Source organism: Eumetopias jubatus, unplaced genomic scaffold (genome assembly GCF_037043125.1).
Source record: "Eumetopias jubatus isolate StellerSeaLion01/CBP00866 unplaced genomic scaffold, mEumJub1_p1.0 scaffold_9, whole genome shotgun sequence".
Lineage (NCBI taxonomy): Eukaryota > Metazoa > Chordata > Mammalia > Carnivora > Otariidae > Eumetopias > Eumetopias jubatus.
In genome coordinates, this window is record NW_028274815.1 from 88,060,630 (window position 1) to 88,082,086 (window position 21,457).

The window sequence follows — 21,457 nt, forward strand, 5'->3', positions numbered from 1 at the left end:
TCATTTTGTTTGGCTAATATGGTGTTTTTTTTGAGAACTGAATCGGTTACCAACTATTGAACATCAGGAGATCTCACATAAAAAAGCAGGCCTTCCAGCTTCTCTTGAAAAGTAGGAAGATCTGGCAATACCAAGCCCTCCTTTTCTCTAGGCCACTTGTGATTGGCTGGAGCTGAGTAACACTACCCCCTTTGCAAGGTGCAGGCCCTGCCATGCTCTATGCTCTATTGCTTCATCCACTTTGCACTGCTTCATGAATTTCCATGCCTTGTGTTGCCTCTGGGTACATTTGGGATTGCAACCTGTCTGCTGTGGGAATTGGTTAAGGCAAGAGCTATAAAGGGGTAGAGTAGAAGCAGAGGAGGTCTGAGAAAGGTGGGGCTCAGTGGCCCTGTGCTTGCTTTTGCCTGGCCTCCATAGAGAGGGAAGCTGAGCACAGAAGGGTGACTCTGGGTCCCTGGCATGTGCGTCTATTTTCCTGTCTGTGTGGCATGCCCCTTATCCTAGAAATTCTCACCTCTCCTCCTGTGTGATGCCTGAGTGTGCTGCCAGGTTTTAGATGATCCTGCTCCTGTGGCCAGCACATTGTGGTTCAGAGAGTGACCATCTGGGCCAAGCTAGATGATAGGGTTTTAAAACTTCCAGCCCATGACAGCATCAGATGAGAATCTTTTGTCAGTGGCTGAAGCCATCAGATGAAAAGCTTTTGGAGCTTTGACAGTGTTTCCTATCATGTGGGTTGGGAAAGTAGAGCCAGCAGGTGCAAGAGACAGAAAGAGCATAACATCATAGAAAGAAGAATGGAGAGCAAGACACTCTATGGTCCCTCTGCAATAAGCTGGCCCAGCTCTTAACCTGGGGTCCTGTGAGGTGTTCCTGATTCTCAGTCTATTCTCCTCATTTTAAACCTGGCTTGGTTTCTGGCATGCCACCTGCTTTTGGATCAAGCATTCTGTGGGTCCTCTTAAGAATTCCCCTTTGTTGTTCCTGAGGGAGAGTCAAAGAGTAAAAGGAGGAAAACGTGAAGGTGCTTCTGGGCACTGTGACATGGCCTCTGGCCCTGCTGGGAAGTCTTCTCCCAGGTTCCAGTCAGCCAGGCAGCTCAGGGATGCCATCCATCTCACAGGGTAGCCAGTGCTCATGTGAATAATACATACTGAAATCCTCACCATCAAGACGTCCACAAAGCAGCTTGCCAGGTTTCTAGGAACTGGCAACCTGGTATGAGCTCAGGATACCTGGAACTGAGATGTTAAGATGCATGTTCAAAACACCATTAGGTGATGATTCTGAGACCTTTATTTCATTATTTCCACAAATCTTCATTGAGCACATACTATGTGCCAAGAACTGCCCTTGCACTGGGGATCTTACAGAGTAAAAATATGTAGCCTATAGGGAAGCTCCATATTCCATAATCCAATGGAATGTGATCTTAGTATGTTTTCTGGAGACACAAAAATTAACGAAATTCAGCCTCAATGATTTCATAACTATAAACCTTATCTCCCTCACATGTAAAATGAGGTAAAAATAATTATCTCACAGGGCTGTTTAGAGGATTAAAAGGAAATAATGCATAGGCACGTTCTTGGCATTTAAGCCACAACAAATATTACTGTCTCCCTGAAAAGTCGAAAAAGGTACTCTTAATTTCACGAACCACAGGTTAGCTTGGCTGGTAGGCGGGCCCTCAACACCTCTTCTGCTATTAGCCCTGGCAAGAACTATCTGGCTTTGGGGTGCCTGGGTGGGTCAGTCGGTTCGGCTCAGGTCATGATCTCGGGGTGCTGGTATCCAGCCCCGCACCAGGCTCCCTGCTCGGGGGGAGCCTTCTTCTCTTCTCCCTCTGCCTCTCCCCCTGCTTGTGCTCTCTTGCTCGCTCGTTCTCTCTCAAATAAATAAATAAATAAAATCTTTAAAAAAAATACCCAAAATACCCCAAAACTATCCGGCTTTGTAGCATCTAGCCCTTGGCCCATGGTTTGTGCGGGGTCGGGCCAGGATGGGAACAGGGCGCGCTGGGAACCCGAAGCGGCCACGAGGGGGCAGCGCACTGCAGGGAATCCTCGCGATCGACCCCAGCCCACTGCCAAACTTCCCTGCTGCTCCCGGTCCTCCGTACGTACTTCCGTTGCTCTGACGCTCCCAGAAGCCGGGGCGTCGGGAAGGAGAGCGCGAATTCCCCTTCCTGCGCCTCCCGAGGAGAAACTGGAGCGGGGTTCACGAGACTGCGCCGCAGTGGGCGCGGCGCGGAGCCGGGTGCCCTGTGCAAGGGTGCGGGTCCAGCGGGCAGCGGCGCCGGCCTCGGACTAGCGACTCCGGGTAGGGCGGGCTGCCGCCGGGAGGAGTCCGAGGCGCCCCGGGGGCGCTTCAGCCAACCCGAGCGCCTTTCCCTTCTGCTTCGCGGGGCGTCCCCGCACCCATATCCGCAGCTCCAGGCTTGTCACTTCTGCGTACCGCCTGTAAGGGGGACCCGACCGGGAGCGCTGCGGGGAGTCGTCGAGGAGGATGCCCGGGTGTTGGCCCTGTTCCCAAGCTGCTTGCCGGCGCTGGCGAGAAAGGCAGTCGGGATAACACCGCCCAAACTTTCCTTCGCGGCAGCGTCGGGAGGAAGCATCCGTCTCTGAGGTTCGCCGAGAGCTGGAGCTAAGACTCCGGGCGCCCGGAGGGGACAGGGCCGAGCCTGCGCCGAAGGGCGCGCTCGGAGTTCCCGGGAGCCCTAGAGGTGCCCTAAGGGACAGGACTAGTCGCCGGTGTGCGCCCAGGCGTAGGGAGGTCCAGTGGGCGCAGCGTCTCCTTTCTTGCGCTCCTCACTGACCGTGACCTCTGCGCGCTCCCCGCGCACGTGCTCGCGGCCGAGTAAGAGGAAGGTCCCGCTGAACCCGCTGGGGAGTGGGGGGCAGGGACTCGTGGACAGGCCCAGGGCGCATGGAGGCGCCGCGGAGGCGGTGCGGCTCACCAGCGGCGCGGGGGAGCGCGCACGTTGAGCCCCGGTCTCCCTGGGGACCCGACCGGCAGCTCCCCGCACTTCCTGCCGCGGGGCTCGGGGCCGCGGGTGGCCACTGCGAGCGCAGCGCCCGCTGAGTGTCGTGCCCGGCGGTGCCCCTGGGCCCCCGCGCGGCGTAGGGCGAACAGGCGGCAGGACAGGTGTAGCCCGCAGACGCGGACGCCGCACCCCGAAGGACTGTGTGGGCTCGGCTGGCCGGGAGTTGGCTCGCGGGGCGCGGAACTCCAGTGCTCACCACGCAGGCCAGTCAGCGCAGCACTTGGCACTGCCGCGGCCGGAGCCTCGGGCCGCCAGTCCGGGTGAAGGAAGTGCTGGCGGAGCCCGCGATCCTGATGCCCGCTGCCCGCGGCGGGTCCCGCTCCGGCCCCGGGACGTAGGCAGCTGCGCGCGGCCGCCGCCGGCGCCTCCCCCATGCTGCTCGGAGCGTCCTGGCTGTGCGCGTCCAAGGCGGCCGCCGCTGCTGCGCAGAGCGAGGGCGACGACGACAGGCCGGGTGAGCGGCGGCGGCGGCGGGCGGCGGCCACGGCGGCGGCGGCGGCGGGCGAGGACATGGACGAGTCGTCGCTGCTGGACCTGCTGGAGTGCTCGGTGTGCCTGGAGCGCCTGGACACCACGGCCAAGGTGCTGCCGTGTCAGCACACTTTCTGCCGCCGCTGTCTGGAGAGCATCGTGTGCTCGCGCCACGAACTGCGCTGCCCTGAGTGCCGCATCCTGGTGGGCTGCGGCGTGGACGAGCTGCCCGCCAACATCCTGCTGGTGCGCCTGCTGGACGGCATCCGCCAGCGGCCCCGCGCTGGCGCCAGCCCTGGCGGTAGCCCGCCCGCGCGCCCCGGCCCCGGCTCGGGGGCGGCTTCGGCGCTCGCGGGTGGCGGGGGCAGCGCGGCGGGCAGTGCCCCCGGCTCCCCAGTCTTCCTCCCTGCGGCGGCCGGCAGCTCCACCGCCAGCCTGCGCGAGCTGGCGACCAGCAGGAGTGCGCCCGTGGCAAAGGTGGGTATCTGCTTCACGGCGCGGCGCCACAGTGTGTGTGTGTGTGTGTACGGGTAGGGGGGCGCGTGTGCGTAGGAGGCAGTGATGAAGGGCAGGGGAGACCAGAGGTGGCCCCCCAATGGCCTTCACCTTGCTCTTCTTTCTCCAACTAGCTTTTCTCCAGGGACTCCGTGAGTGTAACCCCTCAAGTCCCACTTGCCAACTCTTGGACGCCGTGTCCCCCCACCCCCTCCTCGCAGTCCCGTCCCCTTTCCCTCTGAAATGCACCTGCCGTCCCTCCGTCCTCCCTGGAATCCCTTTTCGCGCCACCTGCACTTGCTGTGTGCCAGCATGCAGTCCTAGGGAACCTTGCCACCTGTTCATATGTGGTGACACCCCATCCTGCCCCAGGGTGGACGCGCTTTCCTGTCCCCTGCTAACCTCTCATCCCTACAGTCCCTCTGCTGGCAGGGCCTGTTTCTCCACCTTTTTTTAACTTTGCTGGGCCCTCCCATCTCCCCAGAAACAGTCTTCTTCTGCTGGACCCCTGGACTGACCCTGCACACACCCTCTGCCGGCCTTCGGTGAAGTTAGTGCTTAGTGTTTCCTGGGTTCTGGCCGCGGGGGAGGGAGGAAGGGGGACTCTGGGCCTCCTGCCTGCGCGTCTAGCCAGAGAGGATTGGGCAGAGGGAATTGTGTGACTGGGGGTTGGAGGAACATAAATTACAAACTCGTGTAACAGGAGGGAAGAAGTTCACCTGGAGGTGGAAGGAATATTTGGCCCAGCCTTCTTGGACTTGGTCGGTCAGGAAGCCCTAGACCTCTTGTGGGCTCTCAGGCAGGGTTGCTTTCCCAGGTGGGACATTATTTGAATTTTTTTGTGCAACTACATTGTACCAGGTCTTTCACTGTTTCTGTTTTAGTGAAAGGCTTTATCTTGGGGTTTCAGTGATTTGGTTTCAGAAGTTATTTATAGGGTGTCCTTTCACACCCTCTGCTCCTCTTACTATTATGGAGGGGGGAGGAAAGCCTGCGGGATTCTGGGTTAAGTGAGAAGCAAGTACTCATGTTTTATATTTTCTTTAAATGTAGAAAATCGCATTTAAAGGTAAAAAAACATTATTGATCTTTTGTAATTATCATTCATTTTAGAAAACACAACCTTGTTTCTCTACTTTTGACCGTTTAAGAAGCTGGTGGTGCATAAACCATTTAAATAATCCTTCCAATATGTATAATACAGAGAAGCTGGGAAAATTCTAACCGTCTGAATTACTCAGTACTACAACATCTTTGAGGTTAAGAACTTAAGCCCTTGGGTATTGAGCATTGGAGGTAAATGCCCTACTTTGCCAAACTGGGTGTTTCCTATGAATACGGAATAATGGGCAGTCAAGAATAGTCAAGGAATATTTATGCCTGGGATCACTGCTGGAAGGCAGGTAGTTAGGTAGTTTTTCTTTGGTTTTAATTGTGATTAAATCCAGTTATGAGTGTGCTTGTTCCTGATTTTCGAACTTTTCCTTCTTGTCCTTGCTGTTTTCATCTAAGGTATTATAATTAAAGGTCTTTATTTGCAGAATAAGCGGGTTACCTCCTCATGCTCAGAGAACTGAATGGTTTGTGGAATGATGTTTGTAGTTAAACGCTAGGACATTTTGATGAGCATGTATTTACAGATGACCTCCCACTGCATTTTATGTGAATTGTGTTTGATCGGAGGTTAGGAGGTAACCGCTGAAATTTGAAAGGCCATAGCCTGAGGCAGCTCCTAGAACTCTGTGGCATTTGTGGTGTAAAAAAAATCGTCAGAGGTTGAACTGATAACTTTTTACAATGACAGTAACAGGGAGTTAATTTTTTGTTGGCTGGTCTTGGGATTATTGGTGGACTTTCTCTATAGGCATATGGAGCATCAGACTGTTTATAGCTGTCTGAGCTTCAGGAAAACTTTAGAACACAGTTTCTTTCTTTTTGTTGTGTTAACTGAGGGTGACCCTCACACCTTTCTTCACAGGCCCATCTCATTAGGACTGAGTTTGGGTTCCAGGAAGAGTCTGAATTAAATCCAATTTTTGATCAATATTTGATCATTTTCCAAAAGGCAAAATCAGTGAAGGTGGGGATCATAATATCTTCTAACTTTTTACTCACTGATGTGTAAGTCAGTGGGAGTCTTCTTGGGCAGCCAGAAGTCCTGCATAGAATGTTGCACTTTAAGCAAACCTAAAATTTGACAGGCAAGTGCTTCAGCTGAAAATTAACTTGCAAATAGGCTTTTGGTACTTTACTGTCTATTGGAATTGCTTTGACTCCTCATAGCAAGGCTGAATGCTGGATGTTGCTGTATGTTGTTTAATAGATGGGCACTCATGTTATGATTCAACAGAGACCATATATGCCTTAGTAGCAGGTTTACTGTTAATGAAAGACTGTCTCCGATTTTCCTAGTGAGTGAGATGCTCCTCAAACCTTCTTTTGGACCGATGGGGATATGTAAACGTTGTAGGTTTGTAGATAAACAAATATCTTCTTAGATTTTGCATTTACTTACAGTTAGATGTGGGGAATGCATCATGTATAAAATGGATTAATTCTTGTTTTGGTTTCACTTGGAGTTCATGAAATAATTTTTCCACACTCTTCACTGGCATCTTTTTCGTCAGGGTTTTGGTTCTCAGCAGAGCCATCTGGAATCCTCTAGCCTGGTTAGCAGAACCTCTCAGCTCTGCTTTCACTTGAGCCATTTGAGATGAGGCACTTTTTCAATCAGTTAATTATGCTGCCCTTGGAAATTTTATACCAAGTTACAGGTACCCACTGCCTAAGGTTAGGACTGTTGTTTTTTTTTGTTTGCGTGTTGTGTTGCTTCTGAAAGTGATCTTTTAAAAAGTCCTGTTTTAACAGAAGTGTCCAACCATTGCAGTTGCTAAATGTGTGCTGTTTCTCAGCCTAACTTGTTTTTGTTTTGTTTTTACAGTTGTGTGAAGTGACCCCTATAACTCCCCCAACTAGCATTGGTTGAGGTGTTTTGGGGCAGCATGTTTTTTTAAAAGGGTTTTGTAGTTCCAAATTGAGTAATTTCAAGAGTACTTTTTAATATGCTTTCATGAGAACCCTAATGTAAAACAATTCTATTTTTTTTTTTTTTTTTTTTGGTGGGGGCAAATTTCTTGCCTTCTATTTGGGCATGCACAGAATTTACTGTGGACTTGGAACCGAGGCTGCTCGCAGGAGATTCCTGAGGACACTGGATTGGTGTCCATCCATGACTCTATGAAGGTGAAGAGGACAGGCATTTTTACAGATTAAAGAACTGTAGAAAATTTGGGTAATGCTGTTGATGATATAACACGTAGGCGTCAGAGCCTGCTTTGTCTGGGTCATGTACCTTGAAGTACTTTGGGATATGTTTCAACTGGAAATCTCTTCTGTATCTCTCAGCCAGTGTGACTGGGACCCTATAATGGGAAAAGTCAAATAAATTAGAGACTCGTACAACTGATATCTATTAAATGGTTTATTTTATAAACACATACATATTTGTGTTCACCATGTTTTGGATGCAGGGCTAAGGACTTGTCTTTGAGTTCCAAGTTGACTTAAACCACAGCCAGAGTTTATGATTTCCTATTTGTTTCTTTCAAATGGAGAACAAAGAGACTTTCAAAGAATTCTGAACGGAGCACCTTCTAGATTTTAAACAATCCCCACTTAATGTCGTACAGTTTTGTTTTTGCCCAGTTAGATGATTTTAAAGAGGTCTGTCTTTGATGAGTGTTTCCTAAGTGGTCACCGTGTTTTTCCAAGGAGTGACTTCTTTTGCACTAAATGTCTTTTGTTTATATAACACTTCATTAAAGTTTATGTTTGCCATTTATCAGTATATTTGCATAAACATGGTTGGGAATCAAGCCAGTGAATTCCAAGTAAACACAGGCGTCCCTGGGCAGGTGTGAGGGCTTGGACAGCAGTGGGCCAGGCTGAGCCTTCCAAGGGGTTGAGTTCTTTAGGCCATCGTATGGAGGAGATGGGGAGTTGGCCAGTCCAGCTGGTCACCTCTTGGGATGCCAGTTCAGAGAGAGTCTGCGGTATCTGGATGCAAATCAGTGTGTGTTCTTTAGTCGTCAAAAGTTGGGCAGCTTATGTTTGAGATTTTTCTGTGTGAACAATTACTGAGTACCTATCATGTGCTGGGCGCTTTGGCATATGTTGCTTATAGAAAGCTCACCATAATCCTGTGGGGTGGGTGGCATAATTAAGCAAGAGGGACTGATATATGGGCAAAATGGTCAAGTCAGAGAGCCAGGGAGTGTTGGGTTCTGGATATGTTTTTAGGCTCCGTTCCCCTGCCCTTTCTATTCTGTTCTGCTGGGCTATATCATTAGGGTTTTGTTGTTGTTTGGTCTGTGACGTAAGAAGGACTCCAGAGGAAATGGCCCAGTGCCTGGAGGCCCTCACAGAAAAGCCAGACAGCTCACAAGGACAGCGGACAAGTGGTTGACTTGTGGTCTCCGTGATGACAAGGGCAGACACCAGCCTTTGAAGACATGACAGATGAGTCACAGTGAAGTCCTTTTGGGTCTGTTTTCAGAAGGCCCCTGGGTGTGGAAACAGCACCTCTGAGACTTACAGCAGTGTTGTGTTTCAGGTTGTGGCCCGTTGGTGAATAATCTAGTTACCATTCATTGAGAGCGCTGTGGGCCAGGTGTTCACTGAGTGCCCATGTGTGCCAGGGCTTGAGTCAGCTGATGGAAATTCATCTCACCTGTTCCTTACTATGGCTCGGTGAGATGGGGCAGTGGAGGCACCAAGATTTCCTTGCTCAGAGACGCACAAGGAATAGGGGTGTTCTTGAAAGGTGAACTTTGGACTGAGAGGCTACCAGCTTCGTGGTTAGGGGAGGCCTCTCGCTCTATAACAAACCCAGTTAGTGAGAGATCAAGGTCCTGAACTTAAGTAGCACTCACTTGCTAGATCCATCTGCCCCCTGGCTGCAGATGCTCTTCCAGTTTGAGGCTGCCATCTTGTAAGCCCAGGCTGTGAGCCTTATGGGTAGTTAGCAGCAACTGTGCAGAGTGATGTGTGGTCCTGAGGAAAGAACATCATATCAGTTGTGGCTTCGGCGGCATGTCACAGGTAGCTCTACGTAAAAGACACAAGTGGTACTTCTGGAATCTGAATGGGTGGTGATGGCATCATATCGTGGTGACAAGACTTAATAACAGAAGGAGGGTTTCTTCCCCTTATGTTTGCTCTAGACCACCCTCACACACTTCTCTTCTCACCTCAGGGGCCAGAATTGCATGCCAGGCTGGTGCCTGGACCAGCCACAGCTCAGCCAGGGACTTGGCGCACAGGATCAGCCTCCCCTCTGGGGACTGAGGCCCACTGCCTGCCCTGGGCATGTGGCTGCAGACAGGGCAGATCCCTGGGCTTCGTGGAGTCCTGTGAAGAAGGAGGGCACGGGTAGAGCACAGGTGGATTTATCCTGAGTTCCTTACTTCCTCACCATGTGCCTCTGGGCAGAGGTTTAGCTTTTCTGAGCCTTCTTCTTAGAGAGAGGGAGCCTATCTGCTTTATCAGATAAATGAGACCATGTACCTGCAGTGCCTAGCACACATAACTGGCAGTCATTTCAGTGCCTATCACTAATACAAAAATCTCAAAATTTTGTATCACTAGTATGGCACACTTCACAGGGCCCACCTTCCTGCTAGTAGATTCATTTATATGGTATCCTAAGTGTGTGTGTGTGTGAGCACATGTGATACAATGCTTTGCCTTTAGATTCCAAGCTGGCCTGTGTCACCATGACTAGATTGTTGAGCACTGATGGATATCTAAGTCAAGTGCTTGAATCTGTCTGTTTCACCCTTTAAATTGCTTCTGAGTTTTATCTTTGTTGTCACAGGTAGTGTTCCCTATTCTTACAAGCATCATTAAAGTGAAAAAAAAATCCAAGTTATAATCTGTTTTAAGAAAGGCAGGAGGGGAGAATAACCCCACCCAGTTGTGGGTATAGCTGGTTGGCAGGCTCTCCTGAAAACGAAGCCCACCTCCTTCATCTGTAGGACACAAGAGCTGGTCTACCACTGCCTGGAATTAGGTTGCTCAGTGAGGTTGAGCTGAGCAGAATTCTATCCAATTGTTCCTTCGTTCCGGCTTTTGAGAGCCTGTTTGCTTGCTGGAGCATGACAAAAGCGGGTCTCAATTATGCAGTTGTTTCAAGTGTGTATTTCAGTTCAATCTGTATTTAATCTCTATTTTTCCAGTTAACACGCTCTTTTTCGAGGCTCATGTTTGAAATAAAACATCAGCAAGGATTTAGTTAGGGGGAAATGCTCTTTATAGCCCCACTTGCAAAGGCCAAGGTCAGTTTTTATCAGACTTGCCTTGCTTGGAAGATCTTCATGTTTGATGAATTAGAAATGCATGCTCAATGGGTATCCTATTGGAATTCTAATTAACCTTAAAAGAATAAGGTGTCAAGCTGAAGGTGTTGGCAGCGGTGAATGGTTTAAACATTGTGCTAGCACACTATACCGTGGGGCTCCCTTTTCCCACTGAGTGGAGGTTAAAATAAAAAAGCATATAAAGTAGTAGCACCATTTGAATTCTACTCACAGATGGCTGCCTTTTTGGGCCTTTGATGGCTTATGGATATTTAGAGATGTGGTTGTCCTTTGGGAGACCTGAAAGAACACCCGAGAGGAGTTGCTTTGGTGAGTTGTTTCTCTCATCTGGCACACGTGTTTACGTTGTTAATGGATATGATGGTTATCTGCAAACATGAAGATATTATGATATTTGCATTTCTGCTTAATGGAATGTGTGCATAATGCTCATGTGAATTTATATGAGTTTAAATGAATTAGGATTTGCTGCAGGAATTCAGGTCAATAAAAGTGGTGAGAGACCTGAAGAACGCACTGGCACCAGGAGTAGATATAAATGTTCTAGAGCCCAGAGCACGTTCTCAACAATGCTCAGACAGAAGGAGGCTTCCGGGAGCACTGGGGGTTCACAGCGAGGCTGTCACACAGTAGTTTAAGAGATAGGATAGTGTGCATTCTCTTCTGCTTCCCTGAACACTTATTTGAGCACCTACTATGTACAGGCACTACAATAACATTTGGGGTACAAATTATATTGGTCTTTAGAAAGTGGCACAAAATTTGCTTGCCACCTTGCCAGCAAATGGAACCCCCAGCTCATGTTCAAAACAGTGCTGGAGTCCTGGCAACAAAAACTACCATGCCTTCTTTGACAGTTAAACTCCCAAGGCTTCATTTGTTCTACACACAACATTGCAACACCGCCACCTGTTCATCCCGAATGGTTTAGAAATTTCTGTGTTAAGAAGTATTTTTTTTTATTTTTTTAAGGGTTTTATTTATTCATTTGAGACACAGAGATACAGAGAGAGAGAAGAGAAAGCATGAGCAGGGAGAGAGGCAGAGGGAGAGGGAGAAGCAGGCTCCTTGCTGAGCCAGGAGCCCGATGTGGGGCTCGATCCCAGGACCCTGGGATCATGACCTGAGCCGAAGGCAGACGCTTAACCATCTGAGCCACCCAGGTGCCCCTCTGTGTTAAGAAGTATTTACTGTTTATAGATAAACTGTTAGATTCTTTAACTCTTTATAGTCATACTTTGAATTCTGCATAACTTAAAAATTGCACCTACTTCCCCTTCCCAAGCATGGCGAAAGGTAATTACAGCCAGCTGCGACTGTGCAAGATGAAGCGTGCAGAGCATCAGGAATGGTGCGGGCACGCAGCCTTTGCGAAAGTCCGTCACCTTAAAACAGATAACCTGTGAGACTCACCTTTATCTTCCAGCTTCATGGTGCCTGTGGGTTAATGGTGGCATTAGCAATGATTGTCTGGACCCAGTTCGTGGTCTAAAGATGTGCAGAAGGAAAGGTAAGTGCCCCTAAAGAAAAGACAGCTCTTTTTTGGCTGAGTAGCTGTGCTTTCATGCCTTCTAGGGCTGCATTCGGATTGTATGGTTCTTAAGGATTTGGACATTTATCTGGAGTCACCATCTGACAAACTAAGCTTTGTCACATGCTCTGTGATAGCAGTTTCCCCAGAGTTAAGTGGTTGCCCCCAACATCTCAAATGAGGTGACAGATCTTGGATTCTGAGGAGGACTTGTTACCCCTGTGGTTGAGCCTCCCCAGGGAGAACGCAACTGCAGATATCAGCAGCCTGTTTGACAACGGATTGTTTGGCTTTGCAGTCAGCCCTTCACCGGAGATAGCGTGTCCCCCAGAGCTGCGTGGGTGAGGGCCCGGCCAGCCGGGGAAGCACTGTCAGTGTGGGACATATGTGAGGTGCGTTCACAGGCTGGTGGAAGCTGTCTCAAATACCGCTGCTCCAAAGAAACAGAGTGCTTTATTGACCAGAGATAGTGACCCATAAAATGTTGGAACTCAGATGACAAGGCAGAGGTGAAGAGTAGAGGCCAGTGAAAGGCTTTTCACTTAAAGTCGGGGCAGGGCTCCCTCCTGCTGTCCTTCCAGTGCAGCCATGGCATCCTCTCTAAGGGCCCCGAGCTGATGTGTATGATGCTCTGTCCCAGGATCGGCCACTGACCCCCTATTTCATTTGTTCTTTGTGAACCATGAGTCTGTTCAGAAGGACAGGGCACTGTAAAAGGGCCATCAGTCCTTTTACATACTGATGTTCTTCTGTTTCCCCCAAAGCTTCAGCAATTTCTTGCAAATTACAAAATTTCTTTTTTAATTTCGATGTTACAGGACATAGAATTTTCTTTCTTGTTCCTTTTAGCAAAAGGCATATGTACTCTACGTGGGGTTAATAGCCAGCCTGTGAAGTGTGGTTGATATTACTTGTAGCATTTCCTATTTGTCTCCAAGCTAATCAGTGCATCAGCTTTAACCCCCAGTGCCTAGAGTCCAGCCCCTGGTGTACCAGTTTTCTACTCAATGCTTTACTTCCTGTAACAACCTCATGGCTTACACACCCTTTCTCATATAACTCTGGGCTGTCTGGGGTTGTTATGAGCTGAAGAACCCCTAAAATACCCCTGACAGCCAGGCCATCGGGGGATAGTCCTGGGGGCTGAGGGGACTTCAAATGCTCCCCCCCCCCCCCCGCCGCCAGAGGACAGGGCGCTGGGTGGCTTTGGGTGGGTGTGGGCATGTCCGTATTAAAGGGATTGGTCTACACCAGGTCCCAGATGACTTCACCTGGGTAAAAAGATGGCTTTCACCAGTCTAACCCACTGAAGCCCAAACCTCTGCAAGCCCTATCTTTTGTCTCTTCTGATTTTCTGATTCCATTTTTATTTCCTCAAGCTGTTTTCGGTGTACTTTCTTCACTGTTCCCTTCTGTGGGCTGCGTGTTTTCCTGACAATTACTGCTTTGTTGGCCCTTTAAAGTTTGGATCATCTGGCTTTCCTGGAGGCAACAGTTAGTCATGTTGCCTCTGTTCCCCTTCCTCTAGCTTTCTTAGTGATTAGCAGGTTCTCCCCAACACTGAGAATGGCTCACCAAGGAGGGATATAAGTGTCTTGCAGCCTTTTGGCACCTGCCTTCCTTCCCAAGTGCTCGGGGCCAGGTGTGGAGCTGATTCCCAGTCCAGCCTGACCCATTCTTTACAGGTGCAGACAGAACTCTGCTGTGGATTCAGGGTGCCTGTCCCAGGAGTGGTGAGCAACACTTGAGGATGTCTGAATCCTGGGAGGAGGGTTAGGCTTCTAAGTCAGCATCTCTGCAGAGATGGCAAAATGCTCCTTTGCTAGGCTCAGGGGAAAAGGGCTCCTGAAGCCATCCATGGGAGGTCAGACCTGGAGAGAGAGGAGGGTTCAGAGTGGCCGTGGGGGCCGAGAGGAGCACTCCCAGACTAGTTAATGCAGCTCAGCAAGGCTGGGAGCTCACATCTTTCTATGCCTGCTGGGCTACTCTGTGATGCTCACTGGGCTCTCGGGTGTGTTCACTCTGAGGACGAGGGCATCCTGTCTATGTAGACCCCATGAACGAGGATATCTTTCTGGTTGTCCCACCATCACATGGCATTCTTGTTGACAGCGGTTTTGCTTTTGGATGAACAGACATGTCTGGGGTCCACAGCGGGGAATGTTCCTGGCTGTGCCCTGTGGGGCACACCCATCAAGGTCATGCCACCCTGAGAGGGGCCTCGTGTCATGGGCTGGCAGCTTTCTTCCTGGAGACTCCCCAGGTAGCACACACAGACCTCCCTGGCTCTTACCTGGAAAAGCCACATGGGGAACTTTCTCTGCCTTGTCATCTCTGCCTCCTGGGCCCTTCTGGGTCTTTCTCGAGTTCCTGGGGTTTCTCAGATGTGTTTCCTAAGGGCACCTCTGGTCTCTTGCTCTGGTCTCCCACCTGGCCTCCCTGATCCCCACCCCACTGCTGCCCTTGTGGGAAAGCTGCTGCCTGCTGGGTGGTGATTTCCAGCCCATTGTGCTGAATCATCACCATGTTCCAAGTCCCCTCTGGGTGGACTCTGGTACCTTTGGACTGGGTAACCTATGTACCCCCATTTCGTTGCTAGCTGCCCCCTTCCCACCCATACCCCTCCTGCTGCATTCTTTTTAGCAGTGGGTATTTATTTGAGGTTTTGTATTATCTTCTTAAAAATTCACATGAATGTTATTCTAGAATATGTTTCCTCTGATTTTCACATAAAACCATGGGGTTTTTTCCTCAAACTTGGAATCAGATGGGTTTCCCATGACTGACCACAGCCCTGGCCAACCCAGCTGCCTCCATGGGTTCCCCAACACATTGGGCACAGCTGTGGGGGGCTGGGTGCCACGGAGCAGAGTGGGGTGGACTGGCTTCCAACAGTGGGAGAGGCTGCTGCACAGGGGGCCTCTCTGAGGAGGGGTAGGTGGTCTCCTGTCTCCTGACAGCACTGTGCACTGAAGGAGGGTTTTAGATGTGACTTTTATTGTGGGCTTGTCCCATTTTCAGAAGCCCCACTTCCTTCTGTGGGTGAAGAGCTGACTTTGCCCTGGGTGCACCACATGGAGCGTAGCCTTCATTCTGGAGCGTGGTCCAGCTGAGGTTTCTTTTCTGATAGTTGGTGTTTGGCCTTACCCGCGAGGTAATCGTGGATTGTTGCTGAGTGATGGACGTTCTGTGACTTGTCAGCAACTGTGGGGAAAGGTGGCTATCATTTGGGAACACTTTCACTTTCTAAATGTAAGTGGGAAACATTCTGTCAGGTTGAGGAATTTTCAAGCCTGTCGGTTTTCAAGGTGACAATTGTCATGTTGACAGATGTGGCAAGGGGGTGTTACAGTGGAGTGTCGAGGACTCAGAGGTAGCCTCCTGGCTGGTGGAGGGTGACCTGGCAGGCAGAGCAGGGAAGAGTGCCACAGGGGTGCTTGTGTTCCTGGTGGGGACATGGGGAACCCAAATGTGGGGGCCCACTGTGATGGCTGCAAGATGTCCCAGGTCATACCTAGTGATGCTTTATGTTGATGTTTGTGTTTCTTTTAATGATCCTTTCTTTTAGGTCAAGTGGTCCATTAAAAAAAAAATTATGGCAGTTAACATGAAGTCTTATTTGGAAGCAAATTTAAATAAAAATTGAGTCAATTAAAGAACCTTATTAAGTAAATATGGTGAAGATGAGGCATGGATGACTATAGTTCGGATAAAAACTGCCTGCAGTCACAGAATAAGCAGACTTTGTTTTCCTAGAGCATCTTGACATTTATCTTTTCCACCCCTAGTTTTCTCTGTATGTGAGCTGCTGGGGACTGGGCAGTGGGTTTGTAAGATGGAGAGGGTTGGGTGAAGTGAATATGAGAGACAGGGGCAGCACTTGATGCTTGGAAGCCAACTTTTGGAAAAATTGCTTACAGTTTTTTTTTTCAACTCAAATAACAAGTGTGAGCAACTTAGCCTTTGGGGTTTGTTTTGGGTTGAAATATCAGTGGGGCAGGGAGGGTTAAGAGTGACGTGTCTTTGGGGTCTTCATGCTTGCTGAGCCAGGCCGTCCTTATGCCCATCTGCAGCTTGTGGCACCCACCTGGCACCGAGTCATCTTCATGCCCATTTGAACCCGTCAGGCACCAGACTGGTCCCTGAGCTTGATGAAGTGTGATCACAGCAGAAAAGTGGCACAGGGTTCAGGACCAAGAGATGCACAAGGGGTAAAGGAAATGGTCAAAACAGGCTCTCCTCCACCCTGGTCCCCAGAGCTCAAATGTTCTGAGGGTGGTCAGGCTCCATGGCTCGTCTCAGGGCAGAGGGCTCTGCACTCTGGTTCCCAGTGTGGGAATCCCAGGCCAGGCTTCAGGGTCACAGCAGGGCTGTTTGGGTAAGCTCATGACAGAATGTAGAGCTGGGAGGGCCTGACCTGGTACTGACATCTTACAGGGGTTGAGATCCTTTTTGATTTTCCTTCATCAGCTGTGTTTGTGGCACCAATTCTTATCGTTACTTTCTCAGAAGGGACAGTTAGCATCTTCCTTTCTGCTTCTCAGATAGCACCAAACCCAGCTCCTGTCACACTGGGCCAGGCCCCTGATGACCACACTCCCTGCCGGGCCACTGCTGCTCTCCCCAGGCCGCCTGTGCCCATGGCCCAAACGATTGTCCCACAATGCTGTTTGGTTGTCACAGCTCCGTTGACTCTTCCTTTGGGCCAGGTTCTAGGTCCTGTGGTCTTGTTTCTGCATGGCCCACAGGTGCTTTCTCATCCTGCACAGTGAGGTTCCCCCTGGCATTTGCTCTGTGCTTACACAAGACCCCGCACCTACTTTGCCATTGATTGAAGGTGGGCCATCCCTAAAGGATGGATACCCCCTTCCTCCGTCCTTGTCCTTGCGACACTGTAGAGAAGCCTGTCATCATATCATCTGTGTGTGCTTCCTTAGGCGTCCTCCACCCTACCATGCTGTCTCAGGGGCTGTCCTGTAGCTACTCCTCTTCATCTCCCCAGTGCTGACCACACATTGCTGAGGGACTCTTGGCACTTCTCCAGGCCACGTTTGTCTATGTTCTCATTGCATGTCTAAAGCTCTTCTCTAGAATTTATTATCTGGTCATTCTTTAGGTCTTGAGTTTCACCCATGCAAGTGTTCATCAGGGTTCACAGTAAGGTCACCAGGGTAAGGACCATGCCTTGCACTGAGTCTGAACCCCCTGTGTAGGAGGAGAACTTCTGTAGTGGTACTGGTATTGGTTAGTTGGTTCTTCTGTGCTCAGGAGTGTGGTGGTAGATAGCAATGCTTCTGAAGGAACGAAACAGGAAAGAACAGATGAGCTATGGAGGGCTGCATCGGGCCATGGGCAGGCTTGGAGCCTTGGGGCCTGAGTATCTGGACTTAGGGGGCCCTCTCCACGTATCCTGGAAGCGTGCTGTGGGCCAGCTGTTGTTAGGCACGTGATGTGACGGCTGGGCTGCAGTGTCCTCATCTGGAAGGTGGGGACCAAGAAGAGCATCCCGCATCTCAAAGGACTGTAAGCTGAATGAGTTCTTACCTAAAACGTTCTGAGACAAGTACTCGATGTGTAGTAGGCGTTTAATAAATGTTGTTACTGTTATTATTCTTGAGCCTTGAGTTTTCATGATAATAAGTAGTAGAATGGATGAACCTCCGACAAAGTTGGGCTGAGAGCCTAAGGAAGGACGTGGGGGCACAGGTTGGGGGATCCTGCAGAGTCTACATATGCATATCTTTTTTGCAACCCTGCCTTTCCAAAATCTTGGATATCCCTTTCATCTAGTTCTGGATCAACTGCCGGTGTCCTACATTTTAGGGTGCTCAAGGTAAAGTGATGTTCTTCTTAGCTGCCACTTCTCCCCTGCCCACCACCACTACCCAGACACTCCCACAGCCACCAGCCCCCCCCCCCCAGGGAAGGGGGACCCAGAGGCCATGCTCGCCCCGAGGATTCGGTGGCTGTGGGGCAGGAGGTGGGCCTGGCTGTGTGCATAGCCTGTGACCCCTGCCGGAGCCCTGACCAAGCCATGGGTGGCTCCTTAGGAGCCCCACTGTGGCCTTTTGAGGGTCACACGACATTGGCTGGTAGCCTTTCCAAGTGAGTGGGAGACCCAGCATTCTCCTCCCTGTCTCTCAGAAGGTTTGGGGGCTATGCCTCCTCTCAAGCCTCCTCTGGCTCAGGGCCTTTGCTGCCACAGAATTAGTTCACTTCCTGTGGTCCTGCTGGGTGCTGTGTGGAGGATCTCCCCAAAGGCACTGACCCAAGGCCTTGTTGAGGATCGTGGGTGCTGGAGAGACTTCACGCAACCTCCCAGCCAGCCCCACCATGTAGAGCAGCCTTCTGTGTCTACAGGCCTCCACACCACCATCCTCTACATCAGACCTCCCTGGCCCCTCTGCCATGCTCCCCGCTCTGGAGAGCCAGCCCTCTGCCCTGGCCTCCCCCACGCCTTGCACTCCATTCTCAAAGTCCTATTAGTCAGTCCTGCCGGTGTTAGTACTTTGTCTCCTCTCTTCTTGGTGCCTTTCCTCGGGCCTCCCCTGCAACCCAGGGGTCTCTGGCGCTTTCTCCTCAGCCAAAGCTCTTCCTTCCCTCACTATGGTTCAAACAAGCTCCTCCCCTCCCTGTCTCTGCTCCTTCTCCCCTGCCCCCCAGCCCCCATGAGCCTGGAGTGAGTCACAGACGGGCTTTCTCTTTCTCCAAAGGATACAGGTGTTGGCGGGCACCTTCCTAGAGGTGCCAGGGAGAAATGGCCAGGATGCCTATTTCTTGAAATCACAGCTGCCATGGCTACTGGGAGATCGTCAGAAGGAAATGCACGCAGGGAGACAGTGCTGCCCTCTGTGAGAGTCTATCTGCGCAACTTGGAACAGCCCTGAGGCCAGGTTTGCATCTACACTCACTTGGAAGGGCTACCAGCCTTGCTGTCAGCAGGGCCGAGTGAAGGCGGTTCTTTAGTTGTTGCTGCAGTGTGCTGTTGGCACGGCGCACGGACACTAGATCTGTATGTGTATTTATTGTTTTCCATCTGCTCCTTGGTCAACAGGTCTGATAAGAAGCCGGCAGTTGGGTGAGTTATCTTACAGCACTAAATGGGGTTCTAAACATAGTCTTATAAATGGTCCAAGAAAAGATGCCTCGTCAATTATTCAAGAGGGACACATCAAGGTCTCCTAGCTCGTCATTGATTCCAGTTCTTTCAAAATGATTTATTTGTTAATTCTCCATCCAGTGACCTTTCTCGTTATGTTTTCTGCTTCTGGGTCTTAAGGCACTTGGCTTAGTAGTTTGAGTCTGTCTCGTAAGTATGCAGAAGTTAAGCACCAGCTGTTTAGATAAAATGTCTAGAACTTGAGCCTGACCTGTTCGTTTTTCACTTAATAACTAAAACACGTCAAAAGACATAAATATGTTTATTTATATACATACACATTAATATATAGAAAAAATATATATACATTAATACTTTGTATAAATTCTGCATTTAAAATTATTAATTTGAATGGCAGTTCATCCCTTTGAATGAGAGTTTGGGGACTAGCTGGCGTCTGCTGATCTTTAGGTTTGCTTAAGATCGCTTGGCTCTTCAAATATATTTTGAAAGAGGTCATCTGGGTGGGTTGTGATTGGTGACTGTGGGAGTCAGGGCACGGAAAGTGCCTCAACATGCTGTGTGGCCCATCCAGGTCTTGTCATGTTCTTCTCCTGGCCTCCCGCCTTGTGTTGTCATTGAGGGTGGGATCCTGGGTCTGCCACCTGCTTGCTGCAGGACTTGGGCACATTGCTTACCTTCCCAAGTACCCGTTTCTTTTCTGTTCATGTGCTGTGCAGAATGTGCCTGGGGTGGACAGGGAGGTGTGGCTGTACCCAGGGCAAGGTCAGAGGGCCCTCAGTGCTCAGAGTGTCGCTGGGCCAGACCTCACTAGGAAGCCAGTATACTGTGAGTTCCTTCAAGGGTAGTTTTGTCTTTTGGACAAATTGGCAAGATGCTGTGATTCAGTCTGTGTATAAATTTGTGCACGTGCAGGCTGGTACGTTTGAAAAATGGAAGAAGGGTTGAGTGGTTGGCTCTGGGGAATATGATTGCTGACTGGGGCCATTCTGATGAGTAATAGACCCCATTAGATCACAGTAAAATACTTGATGATGTATAATTAAAGATAACATTAGTCAGGCAGAAACCACAATATTCAAAGATATGGAAAGGATAATTTCTAATGCTGAAAAGTACATTCATGACTTAAGCAGAACATAATATGAATATATTTGAATCATGAAGTTACTAAGACTTGGGTATAGATAGGCTGCTGTTTGTCAGGACAGCTGGTGTCTCAAATATTTGTAGTGACAGCGGCCACAGTGCTTTTAAAAAAAGTATTTTAGGTGAATTAACAGCTTGTGGAACAGTTCTGGATCGGTGATCTTACTAAAAGAAGTTCTATTTTTTGTTCTTTGTGGAGTGGGCAGAGCCCATGTGAGCTTTGGGTCCAAGCTCCCCTGTCTGCACTTTCTAGTGTTCAGCTGCACATTTCTCCTTCCTCCCTTGCTCCCTTCTGTCATTTACTCATTTTTTTCCGTTGATCCACTTTGCTTGGGCCCCATATGCAGGCCAGACACTGTTCTGGGCTCTGGGGAGAATAGCAAGCCTCCGAGAATTCTGCCACTGGAGCTCGCACGCTGGTGAACAGGGAAGGTGTGTCCTGACCATGGGAGTGGCAGCACCCACCTGACTTTATGTAAACTTCTCTAGTCAGACATTCAGAATAGCCTCTGTCCCCATGGGGACCAGTGCTCTAGCACAGATCCTTTGGCTCTGCACTGAGATGTTTCTGGCTTGGCTTGAGCTCCTTCACTTCCTTTAATCAAGAGTCAAGTGTCTGGCAGACAACTTCAGTTATTAATAATGCTGCTATTAATATTCATATTGACAGTCATTTGCACTTCTAAACCTCTTTGCATCTCAAAGGTTACCGCAGTATTTCATAAACCGCAGATGAATGGCTTCAAACGCAGGCGGGGGTGGGGGTGGCACTCTCCCGTAGTGAGAGGACAAGCAGCGTGCCAGGCAGAGAGAGAGGAAGAGCCATGGGGGGGAGTTCATTTGTTCAAATGAGCCACCCACTGCCTGTCGCTGTGCTGGGTGTACTGCTTGGCCCGCGTTCCTGTCACCTGCAATCTGGTGCGTGGAGGACTGCACCTCTCATCACAGGTGTGCATGCGGCACCTGTGCATGCCGGCACGCTTCCCTATGCAGGTTACATCACAGAGAGCAAGAGAAAGTCTCTGACCTCCCGGAGCTTCCAGTTGGTTTGTGTTATGGGCTATCCAGAGACTGAATAAAATGCTAATTGAAAAATCTCAGCTACAGTGGAGATGTTTTGTAATATATGTGTTTTAGTACTCTAATTGGGTTAATTTAGATTTAAGAAAATCATGGGTTCTCTTTGCAGTCGATAGATGATTTTTAAAATCCTATTGGAAGATTGAAACCATCCTTTTTTTTTTTTTTAAGATTTTATTTATTTA

General features: G+C 49.8%; 1 protein-coding gene across 1 annotated transcript in view; it reads left to right on the forward strand.

Moving 5' to 3' along the window:
* The first annotated feature begins 3,421 nt into the window (after window positions 1–3,421).
* Window positions 3,422–21,457, forward strand: part of SH3RF3 (SH3 domain containing ring finger 3) — a 361,651-nt gene continuing 343,615 nt past the window's right edge. The window contains exon 1 of the mRNA XM_088026672.1: window positions 3,422–3,997. Within this exon, the coding sequence (XP_087882798.1) occupies window positions 3,422–3,997 (576 nt within the window). The remainder of the gene's footprint in view (window positions 3,998–21,457) is intronic.